General features: G+C 38.5%; 1 protein-coding gene and 1 long non-coding RNA gene across 4 annotated transcripts in view; one reads left to right on the top strand and one right to left on the bottom strand.

The window, feature by feature from the left end:
* Window positions 1-8469, bottom strand: part of PPP4R3B (protein phosphatase 4 regulatory subunit 3B) — a 62145-nt gene extending 53676 nt beyond the window's left edge. For 2 of the 3 annotated variants that reach the window (XM_066378231.1, XM_066378232.1), the window contains exons 1-2: window positions 8108-8469; window positions 6759-6814 (exon numbers count right to left, since the gene is read on the bottom strand). In XM_066378231.1, coding sequence (XP_066234328.1) covers window positions 6759-6814; window positions 8108-8249 — 198 coding nt within the window. In that variant the 5' untranslated portion in view covers window positions 8250-8469. The remainder of the gene's footprint in view (window positions 1-6758; window positions 6815-8107) is intronic. The other variant, XM_066378230.1, reaches the window with a different exon arrangement.
* A 367-nt stretch (window positions 8470-8836) lies between these two features.
* LOC136400892 (uncharacterized) overlaps window positions 8837-19878 on the top strand; it is a 49953-nt gene continuing 38911 nt past the window's right edge. Inside the window, exon 1 of the long non-coding RNA XR_010750424.1 lies at window positions 8837-8963. This is a non-coding gene — a long non-coding RNA (uncharacterized lncRNA). The remainder of the gene's footprint in view (window positions 8964-19878) is intronic.

Raw genomic sequence — 19878 nt, 5'->3', positions numbered from 1 at the left:
TCACCGGCTTGATTGAGTGGTCATCCGGCTTGAGTGTAGGGTCACCAGCTTGAGCATGAGTCCAAGGATGCTGGCTTGAGCATGGGGTCACTGGCTTGGCTGGAGACCCCCACCCCTCCAGTCAAGGCACGTGTGAGAAAACAATCAATGAAAAACTAAGGTGCCACAACTGTGAGTTGGTGCTTCTTCTCTTTCACTTCCTGTCTGTCCCTGTCCCTCCCTCTTGGCCTCCCCACTAAAAATAAATAAATCAAAAAAATAAAAAAATAAAATAAAAAGGTGATTATGTCCAAGCCCAAGATGGGAATAAGACATGAGCTAGAGAAGCTTGACAATTTAATCATTACCAAATCAAGTTTTTAAAATGTAATATTATAAAAAATTGTTATTTTCAATTTTGTATATTAAATCCACATTATTCAGCCATATACTACTCAAATCAGAGGTTCATAATCCAGAGTCTAAACGACACCTTAAAATTGTGTCACATCTCTTTTGGGTTAAACGGTCTCTAATTTTCAATATCATAGCCATAAAGGCATCTGTGACACATTTAAAAAGAGTGAACAAATCAGTGGATGTCTGTTTCAGTTTACTTCTTCAGTACTGATCCACTTCATTAACGTGAATAAATTCAGAATCATGAAGTATCTGAGATACTACTGTTTGCCATGCTAACTCTATCTCTGCTCCTATTGACTGAAAAAATTCAATACAGAGCAGTTTTCCAAAAGAAATGTTTTTTAAAACAAGAAAAAATATCAGCAAGTTTACAGAATTTGCAGATTCAAAATCAATTAAAAAAGCCTGAAAATGAGTGAGATTAACAGATAATTAATGCAGCATTATACTCTCTAATACAGCGGTTCTCAACCTGTGAGTCGCGACCCCGGCATTCGGCCCCCGCCGGGGTTGCAACCCACAGGTTGAGAACCGCTGCTCTAATAGTTCCTAATAGTTAACCTAGTCTTTCTGAGATGGATTTTTAAAATATAGTATGGTACAACATACAGTTCAAGACAGACATGACTACTTAGAAATAGCAGCAATATCTTATCTTCCCCAAGTCTTTGATATTTTTAAATACAAGTGGATTAATCCTCAACTAGAATTAGGACCTGAGTTCAATGCAGCTTCACTGTCCACTATTTCCGTGACTTTCTTCAAAGTCACCTCTTTATTTTTTCCCACTGAAGAGGAAAATGCTGCCTACATTGGGATTATTATAAGATTATTATGAATATAGTTCTCTTACAGAGCTTGTGTGTCAGATACTGTGCTAAAGTATTTTTCATACGTTAATTCACAACTATTCTACAAGGTAGGTTTTATCTCCAGTTAAAAGATGAGATTCAGAGAAAATTTGCTCAATACTACATAGCTGGAAATAAATCAAAACCATGTTCCTACTACGTCACATTATAAATGTGAACAAATTCTAAAAAACACCCCACAAAGTTCTTCTCAAGCTTCTTTCCTGTGGCATTACATTTATCTAGACATCTCCCTAAACCTCTAAACAAGAAAGCCCTGTCTACATGATTCCCAAAGAGTCCTTCTTAGTACCATTCCAACCACCCACAGAACATCTCTACCCATCACTTCACCCAGTCTTTTAAAGCAAATCATTTATGTTCTCTATATACCTGCTATTCTATAGCTAAAAAGTTCAGTGACCTCTACTCATTACTAATTCATGATGTGATTTTAATGCAGCATTCAAAATGGTAGAAATTTCATTTTTTTGTATACTCATTAGTGCACTCCCCATAATAACTCTTAATCTAAACCTCAATATCCTCATTTTATTGCATTTTTGTGCCAAGTAATACAGATACAATAAATGGGATTGTTTTCACCTGTACCTTCATCTCAGTGGGCATTCTTCTAACCCAAACCTAGAATATTCTCCATGTTTATCTTGCAGGATATGGCACAACCATTTGCTGACTGATTCGCTATCCTTTCCTTATGAAAATCCTGTTCTCCCTTGGTTGGAAGACAAACCAGAGAGAGGGTGGGAGGGAGAAACATCAAGCATTCCTGTATATGCCCTTACCGGGGATTGAACTTGCAACCTCTGTGTTTCTGAAAGATGCTCTAATCATCTGACCTAATCAGCCAGGACCTCTCTACTTTTTTTCAAATGTTTAATCTTCCTCTTTACTGAATCTTTTCTTCCTGATTACCAAATACCTAATCCAGCAGCATGACCTGTCAATTCTATCTCCAATATATATTTCAAATCCAGCCATCTCTTTCCATCTCCACTGCCATCCCTAATAACCTGTACCAACATTAATTTCTTGCTTGGACTATGCTGTGATCTTTCAACTAGTATTCCATCCTAGTTATTGGGACTCTTCAGTTCCACAGATTGATGTTACTAATTTGAATCATGCCACTCCTCTACTAAAAACATTTTAGAAACTTCCAAATGCATTAAAAAAAATCTGGATGAAAGATAGTGATCAAAGCATAAGCATCACTCAACCAATTATGACTGGATGAATTAATGTGGACAATTCAACAAGGCTCAGTCTTAAGCTCTGTTCTTTTTTAAATTTACATCTACTCTCACAACGGCGGTCTCCTCTCTTGCAGTTAAAAATATCATTTGATGATTCTCAAGTTAGAATTTCCTACAACTGAATGTATTTCTAGTCCCAGATGTTCACTGTAAGATCTTCCCATTTATTTTACAGTCATGTCAAAGCCTAAAGGGAAAAGAGGCACAGAACAGTATATGGTGTGCTACCATTAATGCCAATAAAAGAAATAGCTATGACAGAGTGCATATTTAATTACATATACATAAAACCTCTAGGAAAATATACAAGAAACTGATAATACCAGTAGCTTCTAGCAAGGGAAAACTGTATGGATGGGTGGGGGAGACTTCACCACCAAATACTGTCTGAATTTTCAACAATGTGAATGTATTACTCATTTAAACTAAGCCTCTAACCAAATGATTAATGTAAACCTGCTTTATTCTTAACTTCCCAGTTTCTGGAGAAAACCATCATTTTCCTGGCCCTAAGATTGAAAAACACTATCAGTAACCTTTGATTCCTTCTTTCATATATACTGCTCACAAAAATTAGGGTATATTTCAAAATGAATATGAAGTTATAAAATATCCCCTAATTTTCTGTGATCAGAATTAGGGGATATTTCAAAATGAGCATGAAGCAATAAAATATCCCCTAATTTTTGTAAGCAGAATTAAGGGGATTTTTCAAAATGAAGCGATAAAATATCCCCTAATTTTTGTGAGCAGTGTAGAATCATTCACCAAGTCTTCTAGCATTCTTGACAACATACTGGTGCTCTGTTCCTTCTTTCCAATTCCATTTACTGCGCTGGAACAAGACTTATTTTCTTGTATCTGAATTACTGCAAAACGTCTTGCTACCTACACCTCTCATTTCCCTTCCCACTCCCAATTCATTATTCATGATTTTACCATACTTGCTTCCTAAATAGAGTATCACTTTCATCATGTTAGGTCCCTACTCAAAAACCTATCCCTTTTGTTTCAGCAAACCAGCTCTCAAATAAGAAACCTAGGCTGCAAGTAGGCTCAATACCTTTTTATCAGGTGTACTATTTCCTTTCCTATGCCAGTTCCTTTAGCAGATAGCACATAGGAAAGTGAAGTTTTTCTCCATGATTTCTGGCTGAAATCAATCTCTCCCTTTTAAAATTTTCTACTGCCTAAGTCTGTGGAATACAAATTGTTCTTTATAATATTTTGTGTAGGGACATACCTGCTGTATAGTCTTAGTCATGAAACAACATTTCTGTGCCTTAGTTGCTTCTTCTGTGGAATTCTTTCATGGGCTTTCAATGAAGACTGAGTTAAACAATTTACCAGCTATTTTATTATCACTAATTGTTTCACCTGTTACATCTTGTCTCCCAATACTGTAAAACCAAGGACAAAAACTTCCTTATATTTTTTCTTAAACCCAATGAACACAAATTGTGTTATATATAAAAAGTATACATCCCAATGACTTTCAAGATCAGCAAGCCTGAGTCTAAACAACTTAAGGCATCCGAATCAGCACTTTATTTCATGTTCCACTGTAAAGTCCTTCTCTTCCCTTTCCCATGTGCTCCTTTAGGGCAAGCGTTATCTTCTCTTTCCCATTAACTACTTCAGTATTACCCACAGTATGCAAGAAATGGACTTGAACCAGTTTAATCTGATATTGAGTATCTGACATTCAACTCAACTTTAGCTTATTTTGAACACAAAATTCATTACTTAGCTCATTTTAGAACTGTAATGTTAAAAAAAGAATGTTAAATATTCCTCTCTGAAAAGTCAATGTATTTTAATATATTAAAATATCCTATAAACTACGGATGTCTTATTCATTCGCTTTTTGAAGAAAATTAAAAACCCTAAAGGATCAATATATTTCAGATAAATTTTGGAAACGAGTAATTTTCTAGACTAATTTATTGAATAACTTAATTGCATTCTAAAAAAGGTAATTCTGATGAATATAGAAAAACAACGTGTTTGGAAATCTCAATTTGTGTAACTTGGTAAAAAGTGCAAATTAAACAAGATTTTGGTAAAAATATGAAAAACTGTATCTATTGCAAAGAAATTAAGTTTAACATAATCTCTAAATGGCTTTCTGATTTCTATTAGAAAAGTGCACTCAATTTAAACAAAAATTGCCAAAGATTTTTCTTAAAACTTTAATGTTATTTAGTAAAAGTACCTCAATTAGAAAAAAAATATAAAAGTTCAACAGTATTTATATGAATGTAATTAATTACAGAAAACAATTTCCCAATAGCATATATTTTTTTAAATAAAGATTTCTTTTTCTCCAATACTTTAATTTTCTAGCAGAGTTAACATTACACACAAAACTATGTCCCAAGGTATCTATAAAAACCACTGTGTATTTCTGGACTAATGTTGGGGGACTATTTTACACACAACTCCGCCATAATGTGATCTTTCCAAAAGTAACAATAGCTAAAGGATGTTTTACACAATCTGAGAAGAATCCACATTATAACTAATTTGTAGGGAGTCACATGTAAGACCACAGTTCCTGAGACTTTTAGATTCATGTAGATAGGAAAAAAAATAATCACAAAATATTAGTACTTCTTTCCCCACAATCCAGTAAGTGGCTATCTGGCAAAATTCAGTGCAAAGAGAGAGTAAGCATCTGTCTGGCTGACTTAGAAATTAAATTTACTTAAGAGTCTACCTTAAAATGTCTAAGGTATAGGTAACATCTTCAGGTGTTCAAAACAGGACAAATGTTTGATTCTCATCAAAAACCCCACAATATTTTCTAAGTAGAAGGGGAAATATCTATTAATATTGAAAACTTAAAAATTATTCCAAAGAACTGATTAAGAATATACTGCATACACAAAACAATTGTTTAACAGTAAGACTTTTACTAATAATGCGTTGTGCAACAGACATAGTTTCATTCTTCCAACAGGAAGCATTTGTTTCTGGGTATCCAAATTTTCATTGGCCTTGAAGAAAGTAGGCATTGATGATGCAAACGTAATCTTAACATAATCTTTTCCTTCAAAAATTTCTGCCACGTTCACTTTACACACAGTGTGCGTGTGCGCGCACACACACAAAACTGGAAATAATCCAAATGTCTAACAACAGGTGTATATCATACATCAGAATACTGTACAGATCTTTTAAAAAATAAAACCAACTAGATCTACATTAACATAAACAAATCTCCAAAATAACTGAGTGAAAAATGAAAGTTGCAGAATACATGTAAGAGTATGAGATCAATTGTATAAAGTTTAAAAACACACAAAAGACTACATATTATTTATGATACATACATATGCAGAAAAGTATAAAAGCATGTACAGAAATAATACATATCCACTTTAGAATAGTGGTTACCTACAGGGAAGATAGAGAATGGATAGAATGAGATGGGTACAAAGGGGACTTTACCCACAATGTTCAAAATTACAAAAATATTTGAAACAAATATGGCACATTAACATTGTTCAATCTGGTGGTGTTACAGACACTCATTATATTGTTCTCTGTACTTTTCAATTTAAGTCATTCGTAATAATAATGGAAACATTCACAGAACAAAGAAAAAGTTGAATCACTGCTGCCATTTCCAGATTAAATATTTTGGTATGTTAAAACACAACACAGGTTTTCTTTTCCCAAATAAGACAGTAAGTATTAACAGAAAACATTACATAATTGACAATGTACACTTTTGCAAAGTATCACTGATGATTAAAAATATACAACAATTAAAGAACAGGATTTAAATGCTTCTACTTCAAAACTCTACCTTTGCTTGAGTTAAAGGATCTAATTTCACACCACAAACAGGCTTTCCTCGCTTTAAAGAGAACCCCTTTGAATCTTCTTGTATGCCATTTCCTTTAAACGTGGTTGAGAATAAAAGGTTTAGTGTACAGGATATAGCAAACACCTGCTTAGCTGTAAGTTAAATAAGACTAATGAATACATTGTATTCTAAGACAAACTAACAGTGGCTCAATTCAAAGATAATAAATTAATGCTAGTACATCCACTTTCACTTTCCAGTTTGAAACATTTTACCTGCAAGGGAAATATATATGGTCTGTTTAACTGTTTACCAAACATGTTTTTCTTGTCAGGAAAGCTTTCCCATCTTTGTCAGATTAATACTTTCTTGATCAGATGAAGTCTTTCAAATTAAAGATAAACAACTACTTGCCTGTTGTTTCTGATATGCAGTGTTTGGATTTATCTTTGATTCCAAGAGTAGTGATCCTGAAAGATAAAAAATAATATCTGTAAGTTTCAATTTATAAAACCCCGAATAAAAAATCAGAGTCCACATTATAAGAAAAACGTTTAATGTTCTCTTCACTCAGCTAGACATCTTAAGTAATCAAATGTACTCTAATTCACATTTTTCTCTCCAGATCAAAACTTCATATTTAATTTAGAATATATCATTCTATCCCCAGAAACCCTTACAGGAAAAAAGTTCACCTAAGACATTGAGACCAAGAATATAAGTAGACTTTACAACTATTAAAAATTAACTGAAATCAAATTTTAAGGTCTAAATGACCACTTGAGGCCAAATTCTTTTTAAGTTATTTTAGTGCATTTCCAGTGTAACAAATAAAACAAATTACAAAGGACCACAACAGGAATGTAAGTGCACAAATTACAGAACTGCATTTATACTTTTCTCCTTAAGAACAAAAGGAAGGACACTGCATTTAGAAATAAATGTCCATAACTATTTAAAATAAAAGGGAAAGTACAGAGTACAAAATATGTCACGGATATATCTAAGATTTTTTTTTTATTACCTGCACAGTTTCAGACTGCAGTGAGAAAGGTGTTTTAATTACGGCTCTACATTGCATGATTTAAAAATACTTCACATGTGATTCCTACAATAAATTAACGAATACAGTTTCCTATCTGCTTTGGTGTCCTGACTTGTTTGGGTTGTAAAGAATCCACAGCACCCCAACAAAGGCCGCCTGGAGGGATCCCAGACTAAAGATGTACGTGCTAGTTGTGTGCCTGTATCTTGGCAACAGTCGGTAATGACCCCGGGCTTTAAAAGGTGCCTTTTGGTTTTCCCCAGCACCTGTCGACTATGGCAACTGGAGCTCGTTGGTAAAATCGGTTAAAAAAAACACAATACCTCAGAAAAGTTTCACTAAACCTTGTGTACCAGCCATGTAATAGATAAAATTAAAAGTGGGAGAGTCGACACCCTAGAACGAATAAAGAGATCGATATCTTGTTTCTCATTAGCTTCCTCCCTTTTTCTTTCACTCTCCCTTTTTCCAAAGAAGAGACTGGACAGGAAAGGGTCAAATCCTTAACAGGGATCAGAGGCGGGGGAACAGCGAAGCGGCGTGTGGCTGAGGGTAAGTGCGGCCCAAGTAGTTAGTTTTTACCTTGCAGAGGTGCAGGAACACCGCCGACAGGCCGTGCGGGAGGCGGCAGTAACAGTACCCCGCCTACGGCCTACCCGCCAGGCCTGGGCCCAACCTGGCAGCCTTGTCCCCTAACCTGCCGTTCCAGTCCCCTTACCGTCGGACTCTGCCCGAACCAGCAGCGACATCCCCTTGAGCTCCTCCGCGTAAGTGGAAGAGACGTGCCCGGTGCCTCGGTCGTCCCACTGCCGGTCTTCATTCAGGGTATAAACCTTCACTCGCCGCCGCGTATCCGACATAGTGGCTGCTGTCCCAACCGCTCCAGCCGCAGCCTCCACGTTCTCCTCGTCCACGGCCCTCACTCTTGAAAGACGGTAGCGGCAGCGGCAGCGGCAGCTCCGGAGAGGCCCAAGTTCACCATGGTTCCCAAGGTTCAGCCGCGGGAAGGGGCAACAAGAGCCACCGTGACTCTCCGGCCAGAGTCCTGGTGACCTCTCACTTCACCCCCACACACACCCACCCTCCCCTCCCTTTGCCCCCCACAGCTCGCTCGCTCTCCCGCCGCCACCGCCGCCGCCGCCGCGGTAACTACTACACATCCGCCATCTTGTAACCCGATTCTCTGCCTTTCTCTTCCTCCACCAGCGGCTCACACGGGCTGTACTAGCAGGGGCTACGGCGGCCGACGCGGCCAAAGCACGTCACCTCGGCACCTCAGCTTCTGCTTGCGCTTCCTGGCCAGCTGTACTCAGCGTTCTCGCGAGGCGTCGTGCTGAACTGAGATGGGAGGGTCTAAGTGCGAGTTCTTCCTCTCTCAGCCACGCCTTCTGGCGCGGGATCTCGCCCGATGGGGGGTTCTCGCGATTCTTTGTCCCTCCGGTGACGCTAGGCTAGACCTTTCTGAGCAGGGAGTGAGAACTGAGTCAGGGATCCGGTTTCGCTCGGTTGCTGGCTAACCCCGGCGTGTGACGCGTAGTGGACCCATGTGAGGAAAAGCATAGCAAACCTGGGAGGTACGCATCCTTGGACGAGACTAAACCTGAATAAAACGGAAGGCGATGTGCTCGCATTCTTTAGTGGAAGCTCATTTTATCAGCCTATGAGAGAAAAATAGTATAAACCTCTTTCTGTGAAAACGTAGGGACTTAGAATCTTTTAAGGCGACACGAAAACCACTAAAGCTCGTTTTGGAGTTAGGTACAGCTAAGCATCTCTTCAGGAAGTGTTCTCCGGCTTTCCTGACGAGTATAACTGTACAAAAAAAGCGTGTTGACAATTTCTATTTCCCGCCAAAGCGTCTCACTGTTAGGTTTTGGTAGCTGGCCCCTGAAAAGCATACCTTCCGTTTCAGGAAAGTACAGTGCCCGTATGGTGGTTGTCTAGAGTTAAGATTAGGGAACTAGGGGACGGCTACCTTTCTAACACATCCAAGAGCATTGTGTTGATATTTTTGTTTCCCTTCTGGGCATTTCTTGCGTTATCTGTCGGGATGTCTTCTGCTCTGAATAAGCGAAGGAGAAATTCTGTGGGCATTCACGCTAGTTGGCAAATATTGCGCCGTGGATACAAGTCCGGCACTGGCAGTCATTTATTTTAAAATCCTTTTATACGTTCTTTTAGTGAGTCTCAGCCAAGGTCAGCCGCCTGTGCCTTACAACCCATTAACTTGAAAGGTGGAAACCAGGGGAGATGGATATATTGACCCTGCAGGGCATCTTGGGAATCGTAGTCATTACTTAATGGTCTTGTGAAAACGTGCTTTTGTTTTGATCAGCTCTTATATGTGGCACCCTCCAGCGGTACACTAAAACAGGAGACAGTGTTTTACACAGAGCAGGCGCCTGATGGAAAATAAATTTTAATTTCAAAATCTGGATACACAGGACTTTTTATTTAATTTAAAGAGGACCTTAGAAAATGTGCTTAAATTAAGTTGTGCAAAAAATAACAAAAAGAAGTTATGCACAACAATAGAGCACATTAATTGCTATGATTGATGTGCATAAAATGCATTTTGAGCTCAGAGAAAATAACGTTTCTGTCTTGGGTAGAGAAAGCTTCACACATAACTTTGAGCCTGAAGTTAGAGGATCCCAGAATGGAGTTTGTCTTGTAAAGGTGTTCAAGGCTGAGGGGACAAGGTAAACAACATGATAATAATGTGTTACTACTGGCTTAAAGTAACTTATAGGCAAATTTTATATAGGTTAAAGGAGTGCGAATTACAGAAGTCACTGTAACACTATATGTATTAAGAGGTTAATGTCCTACAAAAAAACCCTAACTGGACAAAAGTGTGAAATAATATGAGTCATTTTCTGAATTCAGTCCTTCAACAAATATATGTAGAGCATATATTACTGTATGCTAGGCATTGTTCTATACCAGGGGTAGTCAACCTTTTTATACCTACTGCCCACTTTTGTATCTCTGTTAGTAGTCAAATTTTCTAACCGCCCACCGGTTCCACAGTAATGGTGATTTATAAAGTAGGGAAGTAACTTTACTTTATAAAATTTAGAAAGCAGAGTTACAGCAAGTTAAAGCATGTAATAATAATTACTTACCAAGTACTTTATGTTGGATTTTCGCTAAGTTTGGCAGAATAAATCTTTATAAAACAACTTACTATAGTTATATCTATTTATTTATACTTTGGTTGCTCTGCTACCGCTCACCATGAAAGCTGGAATGCCCACTAGTGGGTGGTAGGGACCAGGTTGACTACTATTGTTTTATACAGTGAATAAAATAGAAAAAGTCCCTCTTTTCATGGACCTTACTACATCCTAGTGTCAGGTACTGATAAATGTTATGGCCAAAAATAGAGTAGCAGAGTGAAAAAGTAAAGAATTTGGAAAGGGTAATGGTGTTTATTCAGGAAGTCCTCTTTGAGGGAGGCAATGAGCCAAGCATTTCCCCAGGGCGAGGGGGCTAGGGGAAGGGAGAGGCAGTCATGAACGTGGAAGCAAGTACAAAGGCCTTGAAGCTGTTTCCTGCTGAGTGAGTGGCATAGTGAGGAAACCAGTGTGACTGAAGTGGGGAGAGAAAGGGAAATGGTGAAAACTAAGGTTGGGAGCCCACAGGGGCTGTTTTGAAGGGCCTTGGAGTTTCCTTTGGATGAGCTGCAAATCCGTTGGAGAGTTTTGAACTAAGGAGTGAAATGATCTAATGTTTCTCAGCAACTCTCCCATCTTCTCTTCAGAATCTCGAGATTTCCTGGTATAGCTCCTAAGATCTGGTGGCTCAGAGAAATAAGGGAGCAGCGTTAAATTGCTGCTTATCTCTGGGACTTATCTCTGCCCCTTGGTAGATCCTCAGGCACAAGTTCTGCTTTGATTTTTTTTTTCTTCACTGAGAGGGATTCACTCTCATCTCTTCTACTGCAGCAGGTCCATCTAGTATTTGTAAAGATGAACATTTGCAAAGCCCAGGAAAGCATACAAATAGAAGACTGTATAGCATTAAGTCTAAATATTTGAAGTTTTAAATCAAGCTAATAAACTGTTAAAATATATTTTCTCCAATCTCTGGTATACTTTGACAAGTATTTTCATAATGACCTGGAAGCCAGAGACAAATCCAGAAATTTTTAATTCCCCAGAGTTCTAGAGTCTCCCTCTGGCCCCTGATGCCCTTAGTCTTCCTACTTTCTCTTCTCACATTTCAGCTCTGTCCTGCACTTTGACAGCCCTTAATTGTACACATAGGAGACCCAGCCTTCTGTCCAAGCCCTGACTGCACTCCCTGAATACAGTCACCAGCCCTTGGCCACTCCCCAGGAGGACAAAACTTGGAAAGAAGACTATGTACACCCTGGAAGCTTGGCTTTTAGGGTGGAGAATTACAGGGTATTTCAGGTGGACACATACCTTGGTTCCACTGACTTATCACCATGGGAGAAGTATGGACAGAGAGCCAGAGTAGGGACCAGTGCTTAGTTGGGTCTGAGGGCAGTACTGCACTGCAACAATGTGTTTTTCCTAGAAAATTTCTTATTTTCAGTCATCAAAGTTCTACTCTAAGGATTGATATGTATTATACAATTTACATGTAATATTTATATAACATTTACACCTACCACCTTTTTAAAAAACATGAATGATGGAATATTATATGTACTGTTGTACAAATGAACCCTAGTTTATCTAAGCCATCTCCTGTTTGTATATGTGTGTCATTTCCAATAGTTTGTAGTTTCAAACAATAAATGATTATACAGAAGTTACTTAATGTGTGCCAATATATTTGTAGGTTAAATTCCTAGAGCAGGTTTTTTAAACCTGGGAACCACTGACATTTTGGGCTAGGTAATTCTTTGTTGTGAGAGGCCATCCTTTGTATTACAGGATGTTTAGTAGCATCCCTGGTTTGTACCAGCTAGATCAGGTTGGTACCCTGTCCTCCAGTTTTGAATACTGACATAGTCTCCAATCATTGCCAAATGTCTCTTGAGGACACATTATACTTTTTAAAAATTCTTGACTATTAAAAAAATACATATTGTTAATCTTTACAGAGTAAAGTAGATTTCAGTCTCTAATATCCTTGAAATGTGAGGCTTTCGATTTTTACCCTTCCCAATACTGTTAGGCATTATTATGAAGTAACCTTCATGCAAGTTTTTTGCTATATTCACTCACTTTTTCCTTAAGGTCACAAATCCTTATGGCTTCCCCATTTAAATAAACTATCAAAACTGATAAACCATCACAACTTCCCTTCAGCTATTTTCCTATTTCTTTTCCCCATTTTTAGCCAGTTTAAGGGTTGAAATTTTCCTCATCTCCCACTCACTCTTAAGTTGAACCCATTCTGGTTTCCATCAACTCAGCCCTTACCAAAAAACCTCTTGGTAAACTCACTGAAGACTTCTATTTTGATAATGCCAATGGACATTTTTCAACTCACTTTACTTGTTCTAAGTTAAAATGAACACTTTGACCACTTCTAGAAAAACTTTCTTTTCTTTTCTTTCTTGACAAATACCCTTGCCTTTTCTTCTAGCTCTTTGCTTACTGCTTCTTTGTTAGCTGCCTCGACCATTAAATACCAGATTGTTAAAGGCTTAGTCCTAATGTCTCTTCTTTTTACTCTAGACTCCCTGTTTCCAACTGTATTCCTTGCTTCAATTATCACTTATACGTAGATGATTCATGAATTTATATCTCCAGGCAAGACCTTTCAGAGCTCCAGACTACTATATACAAATGCATCTAGGACACCTGAAATGGCTCAAAGGTACCTTAAATTCATCGTGCCCCAAACTGAACTCAGTTTTTTTCCTCTGTGTTTGGTTCTATTCCATGTTCTCTATTTCAGTGAATAGAAAGTTATTCAGGTCAGCAACCTGGAAGTTATTCTTGATACTTTCTTGTTTTGTTTTAAGCTTACTGAGAACTTGACATATGCTAGGTATCGTTTTAAGTACTTTACGTGTGTTTTTTTTAACTCACAACTACCCATATCTAGTCAATCACCCCATTCTGTTGATCCATACACTTCATTTCCAGTAGCACCATCTTATTAGTTACCATGATCTCTGTTTGTACCATGGGGTACCTGTAGGCAGAGGTGGATTTAACGGCAGGCGCACCGGGCGCGTGCCCTAGGCCCCGACTTCTGAAGGGCCCCGTAAAACCCCAACTTTACACTTTTTTCTATTGTACGGGGCCCAATATTGTCTTCTGCACCTGGGGCCTCAACCAACCTTAATCCTCCTCTGCCTATAGGGGAGCATGGTATTCTACCTCATAATCTCAGTCATCTTCCTACTGCATATCCCTTCCTTATTCTTTGAAATGGACAATTTATGAACAATTTTAAGCCACCTACCACATACCATTGCAACAAAATTGCTGCTGTAAGTTTTCCAATAGGGAAATTCTGGGTCACTACTTTCTTTACCAGAATTACTTCAATATAGTCTTCTGCTAGTCTCTTGAATCCATTATGGTAGTTCTCCCCGACCTTCAGCCCCAGTCTCTTCACTGCACAACCAGATGATCTAAGCTGGGCATTTGATCATGTTATCATTTCTTCTTGTATCGTACCCTTATATATTACTAAAAATCTTTCATTGGCCAAAGTCCTTCATATGACTTATAAAGCCCTTTTGGTCCTGCCTCTGCCTATGTCTCCAGCTGTATCTTAAAGTTCTTACTTTCTTTTAGCCTCGTGCCTGTGCTTGCCATAGTGTCTTTGCACTGGTATTCTTTTGTCTGAATTTTCTTTCTTCTAATCATCTCTTGATGTCTCCTGCTTCATCCTTCAGGTGCCACCACAGTTATCACTATAAAAGAGCCCCATCAATCTCAGGATGGCAGACATGTTTGTTTGTCTTCTCCATCTGGCTCTGCTGCTGGTGGTTTAGATCACGCCCCAGGACCTGGTCCTTTCTCTGGCTAACGTATGGATTAATAAACCCTTTCTGTTTAACAACTAGAAACCTTATAGATAACAAACAGTTGACTAACACATTTAGTATATGTATTATTTACTATATTCTTACAATAAAATAAGCCAAATAAAATGTTAAGCAATCATAAGAGAAAGTACTTTTACAATATTTATTGGGAAAAAATGAGTGTAAGTGGACTTGTGCAGTTTAAAACCTATAGTTGATACTAGACCTATCACTGAATATTTGTGAAAAAAATTATATATTTATTTTATTTTATTTTTTTATTTATTCATTTTAGAGAGGAGAGGGAGAGACAGAGAGAGGAGAGAGAGAGGGGAGGGGGAGGATCTGGAAGCATCAACTCCCGTATGTGCCTTGAGCAGGCAAGCCCAGGGTTTCGAACCGGCAACTTCAGCATTTCCAGGTTGACGCTTTATCCACTGTGCCACCACAGGTCAGGCAAAAATTATACTCTTTTTACATCTTTCTATAGTATCTGACTAGTTGTAGGATTAAGTTTTTCTTTTTTCCTTTACCTGAGGGGAGGGGAGATAGATTCCCACATGCAGCCCAACTGAATGCACCTGGCAGCCCGTCGGGCCGAGGCTCAAATCAGCCAAGCTCTCCTCAGTGCCCAAGGCTGATGCTCAAACCAGTTGAGCCACTGACTGCAAGAGGAGAAGAGGGAAAAGAAGGGGTAGAAAAGCAGATGGTGCTTCTCATGTGTGCCCTGACTGGGGATTGAACCCTGGGACTTCGCACGCCAGGCTAATGCTCTATCCACTGAGCCAACTGGTTAGGGTGGATTAAGTTCTTTAGGACGACATGCAAAGCTCTTCATGATTTGGCCTCAGCTACTCTCTTGACTGTACTCTGAAGAGCATGGCCATAAAACATAGACTGCTGGCCTTCTCTGGGGTTATTTTCATGTTCAGTCGCTCTCCCTCCAACCCTTACCAAATGTTTATAGAAGTCTCTTCTCTCGGGTATTCACTTTCACTTAATCCCCATTTTTAACCTGTTTAACAGTCTCCCACTACTCTTGACAAGTGTCCCTAAGTCAAAAGTCTCTTTTATCTCAGAAAAAATCAGTCTCCTCAGGTGACAGTGGAAGTTTTACAAGGTTGTATGGGTACAAGTTTGTTTGTGCACATGGGGGTGCAGGTGGCAGTCCTTTGATTATGTAGGATTGGGGAGTAAACCCAGGTAGGCATTTAGCCCCTCCCTATATAGACTTTCACCACGCCCTCAAATTGTGAGCCCTTTTTTGTGGATATAATTTTTTCTTTTTTCTTCTCTGATCACCTCTATATTCATTTAGGTTGTAACTTGTTAACCTTCCATCTACTTGTCATACAATTAACATGTTAAAATCTTGTCTGCTGTCATCTTTTGTTTGCTGTTTGGACTCTATCCTTTTAACAATTATTTAACTTTCAAAGATAGATTCTTGTGTATGGTTAATTTCCCATGTTTGTTTACCCAAGGTATTCTAACATGTTTTTAGTTTTCTTAGTCCTCTATTCCACTTGAAATGTTTTGTATACTGTATATGAATTGTGGTGCTAAGTTTTTTCCTCTAAAAGGAGTCAATTGTCAACATCATTTATAGATGAAATAATTGAAGTGCTGTTTTAGTCATATTCTCACTAAATTCACACACATACATATATTTGGATTTGAGTCTCAATTCATTTCTCTGTTTCCTTGTTTATTTAGTCAACTCTGGTATAACAAGTTTTAATTGGTACAGTTTTATACTTTGTTTTGATATTTGGTTGGTGTAGGTGCCATGTAAGTGCATCACTCAGATCTTGTTCAAGAAAACCTACTGTGAGGAATATATCAATAGTTGGTTGACAGCAAGTGCTACCACTTTTGGATCCAGCATTGTGTTTTTGCTGAAGCCATAAATACCTAGAGCTGCTCTCGGCTAGTGAGTGAGCACAGCAATGGAACTAAACTTGTCCTTTTCCTCCCAATGCAAAAATCCTCTACTGGGCGACTTTGGCTTGGGAGACTGATCAGCCTAGATGAGACTTTCTTAGAACTACATTATAGTATAAGCTCTTTCAACCCCACATTTCCTTTCCTTCCTTCTTTTACAGATGTTTAACTTGCACTGTGGTCTGCAGGTTTTCTCTGCCAATTCCTGCGCCGGCCTATTTTGTCCTTACAGGCATTTTGCCCAATCATGTTGCATATAGAATCACTTCTTGGCATTTGCTTCTCTGAGCATAAAAACACACAGGCGGCACAGGGAGTGGTCAGGAAACCAGGCAGTCAAATGGAGTTTTGGGATGGTTTACTCAGTCCTTAGCACAGGGTGGTCACTTGACTACTGATTTTTCCAGTACTGACTAGGACAACATCCCCAAAGCAGAGAATGTTTATACAATGAAGGATACAAGGGGAAACAATGCCAATAAGGATAGCAGAGAGCTGGCAACGAAGTTGTACAACTGCCTTGCAAAGGGATAATGAGAAGTTGAGGGCACATAATACACAGTTAAAAGCTAAGTGGAGAACAAAAACATCTACAGATGACCATCTAAAAAACACTAAATTGTTACAAAACAATTAGTTGCCAGTAGGTTTGCCAAAATAGCTAACTTCTCCAGAAGTCAAAAGTTGCTGTGAGTTTATTTCCACTTCACTTTTCCAGGTTTCAGAGTGACCCTAGCAATGTTTGCCTTATCAATTGGGCTTCTGGCTAGGGTTAAATCTATCTTTCCCAAAGGTATTGCAAGTCAGTGAAATCTTAATTTTCCAGTCTTACTCTTAAGCCCCCTCGATCTAGCACCTCCCAAAATCCAGTCCAAGTGTAATCCTCTGGCTCCTGCTCCTACATGCTAGTTTATTACCTGAATTACTTCAGTGTGTAATCTCTTTCCTCCCTTATTAGGCCAATTAAATCTGTCAGACTAGGCTGAAATTGAACCCTAGTTGCCACAGCCTTTCAGCTAGAAGAAATGGAAGAGGACACTAAATTATATTTGAATTTCAAATAAAGTTTTAAAGTATATATCCTGCCTGACCAGATGCTTGGGCAGTGGATAGAGCGTCAGACTGAGATGCGGAGGACCCAGGTTCAAGACCCCGAGGTTGCCAGCTTGAGGGCGGGCTCATCCGCTTGAGCAAAAAGCTCACCAGCTTAAACCCAAGGTTGCTGGCTCAAGCACGGGGTTACTCGTCTGCTGAAGGCCTGCGGTCAAGGCACATGTGAGAAAGCAATCAATGAACTAAGGTGTCCTAACGAAAAACTGATGATTGATGCTTCTCATCTCTCTCCGTTCCTGTCTGTCTGTCCCTGTCTATCCCTCTCTCTGACTCTCTCTCTGTCCCTTTAAAAAAAATAAAGTATATATCCCAGATATTGCATGATACTCCCACTGAACATTTGTTCACCTGAAATTAGAATTTCACTTGGCATTCTGTTATTTTATCTGGCAGTCCTAATTAGGTTTGACACCTTCCCCAAAGCCTGTCATATTCTCCTCCAGAACTAGAACTCAGAGCCAGGTAACTTCCTATGGGACAGCCATCTTTTCCCCCATGCTGTGAAAATGTTTGCACAGAATAAAACTGGTGTGTGGAAGGAAGCACATGAGGCCGTGAAACTCCAAAGGCAGGTGGAGAAGGAGAATTACCTTAGTTCCTGATGATACTCCTGGTTCCAAGTCTTCCACAGGCAGCGTAACTTGGCTTCTGTGAAGAAAATTCATGGCTCTGTGAAAATATTTCCCTTTCACTTTAGGGTAACTTAGGTTGGTTCTATCTCTTGATCCCAAGATGTATTCTATTTTCCATTTTCGCTGCATACCACACTAGTCTCAGCTCCTATGAGCATGGAATTTTGTATAAGCCTGTTAAACTTTCACATGATCTCAATGTCTCCCTTCTCTTAGCCAGTAACCAAGCATATTCCTTCATGCTTGATTAAATGCTTTGCAAATAACACCTTGCACTGGCCATCTTCTTCTTGTTTTATATTTTTAAATAAAATTTGCTTTCTACTTCTGAAGAGTAGGCACAAGATTAAGGAGTAAAAGACTCAAAACTGATTTATAAAATGAGAAAGCTGCTCTATATTCTAAACTTAAGATACTGAGAATGAACTTGTTATTCTCTGTATCTGGAATTCACTTTCCCAAATAGCTGCACATCTTCCACTTCATTCTCGTCTCTGCTCAAATGTTACCTACTCAGGTCATTCTGTATTGTTATTTAAAATTGTAGTTTTTATTACTCCATCACCTTATCCAGTCTTTTTCTTTAAAAATCCTGTTAGAAATGGGAGCAACAATGGAAGAGGTCTTTCTGCAAAGAGGGATGTTAGTGTTCTTACTTGCTAGTGGTATGAGCCACTTCTACAAACTCTGAGATACAGTTGTGACTACAGAGCCCAAATCCTCAGGGGCATCCATCCCATGTTTCAGAAGAGCTTCACGCGTTCCCAACCAAGGCCTTAAGTCTGCATAGCAGACTCCCTTAGGCTGAACATTCAAATATCTTTAGAGCTCTCTGTCAAATGCCGTTTTCCCATTGTAGGAAATAAGGGCCTCTCTGTGAAGCTCCTATCATTACCTGACATTTTATATACTTATTTACTGTCAGTTCCCACTCACTAGAATGTGAATATTGGAACTTAGGTATTGTTTACTGATGCATCCCAATCACACATTATAGTGCCTGGCACATAAAAAGTGTTGAATGCAATGACTGACTGAACTGAAGTAAGAAAGATACTGATACTTGTACTACTATTTTAGATCCAGAAAATCAAGATATTCTTAAGGGAAGGAAAATGTTTGTATAAAGACTGTAATTTATGTGCAGGGTAGTATCAATAACAAAGAATATGAAGGAAAACATCTTGTAAGTACCTATAATACTGCACTACCAAAGATGGACGTTCCATTTGATTTGAGTCATTATAAATTAGTTTCAAAAATCTAATAGCACTCACAGAAAAACTATTAGAAACTAGGAAAAATTACCAAGATTTGAATAAAGACAGAAAGACAAAAAGTTCAGATATAGGCTCTTGGTTTAAGTAGAAATAGGATCTTTTTGGTGGAATGTGATAGTGAGGTAAACAGTATTGTACCTTTGTGGTACTACTGGCCTCTAGAGTTTAAGAACTAGCTTCATTTTTTTATATTGTTAGCAGTTGGGAGTCACTTTGAAAAATAAAATAGAAAACTTAAGAAAAACAAATTATAAATCTGAAATTCTGTCATTAAAAACTATGTCTTAGAGGACAGAATAAAAACTTAGTCACTATTATCAAATAGATCAAATGTACCAAGCATTCAAGTTTACTTTTTTAACTGATGATTTTTTTTTTTATATAAATTTTTTATTTTATTTATTCATTTTTAGAGAGGAGAGAGAGAGAGAGAGACATTAAGGGAGAGAGAGGAGAGAGAGACAGAGAGAGAGAAGGGGGGAGGAGCTGGAAGCATCAACTCCCATATGTGCCTTGACCAGGCAAGCCCAGGGTTTCGAACCGGCGACCTCAG

Source organism: Saccopteryx leptura, chromosome 3, assembly GCF_036850995.1.
Source record: "Saccopteryx leptura isolate mSacLep1 chromosome 3, mSacLep1_pri_phased_curated, whole genome shotgun sequence".
NCBI lineage: Eukaryota > Metazoa > Chordata > Mammalia > Chiroptera > Emballonuridae > Saccopteryx > Saccopteryx leptura.
This window is presented reverse-complemented; position numbering and strand designations above follow the sequence as displayed.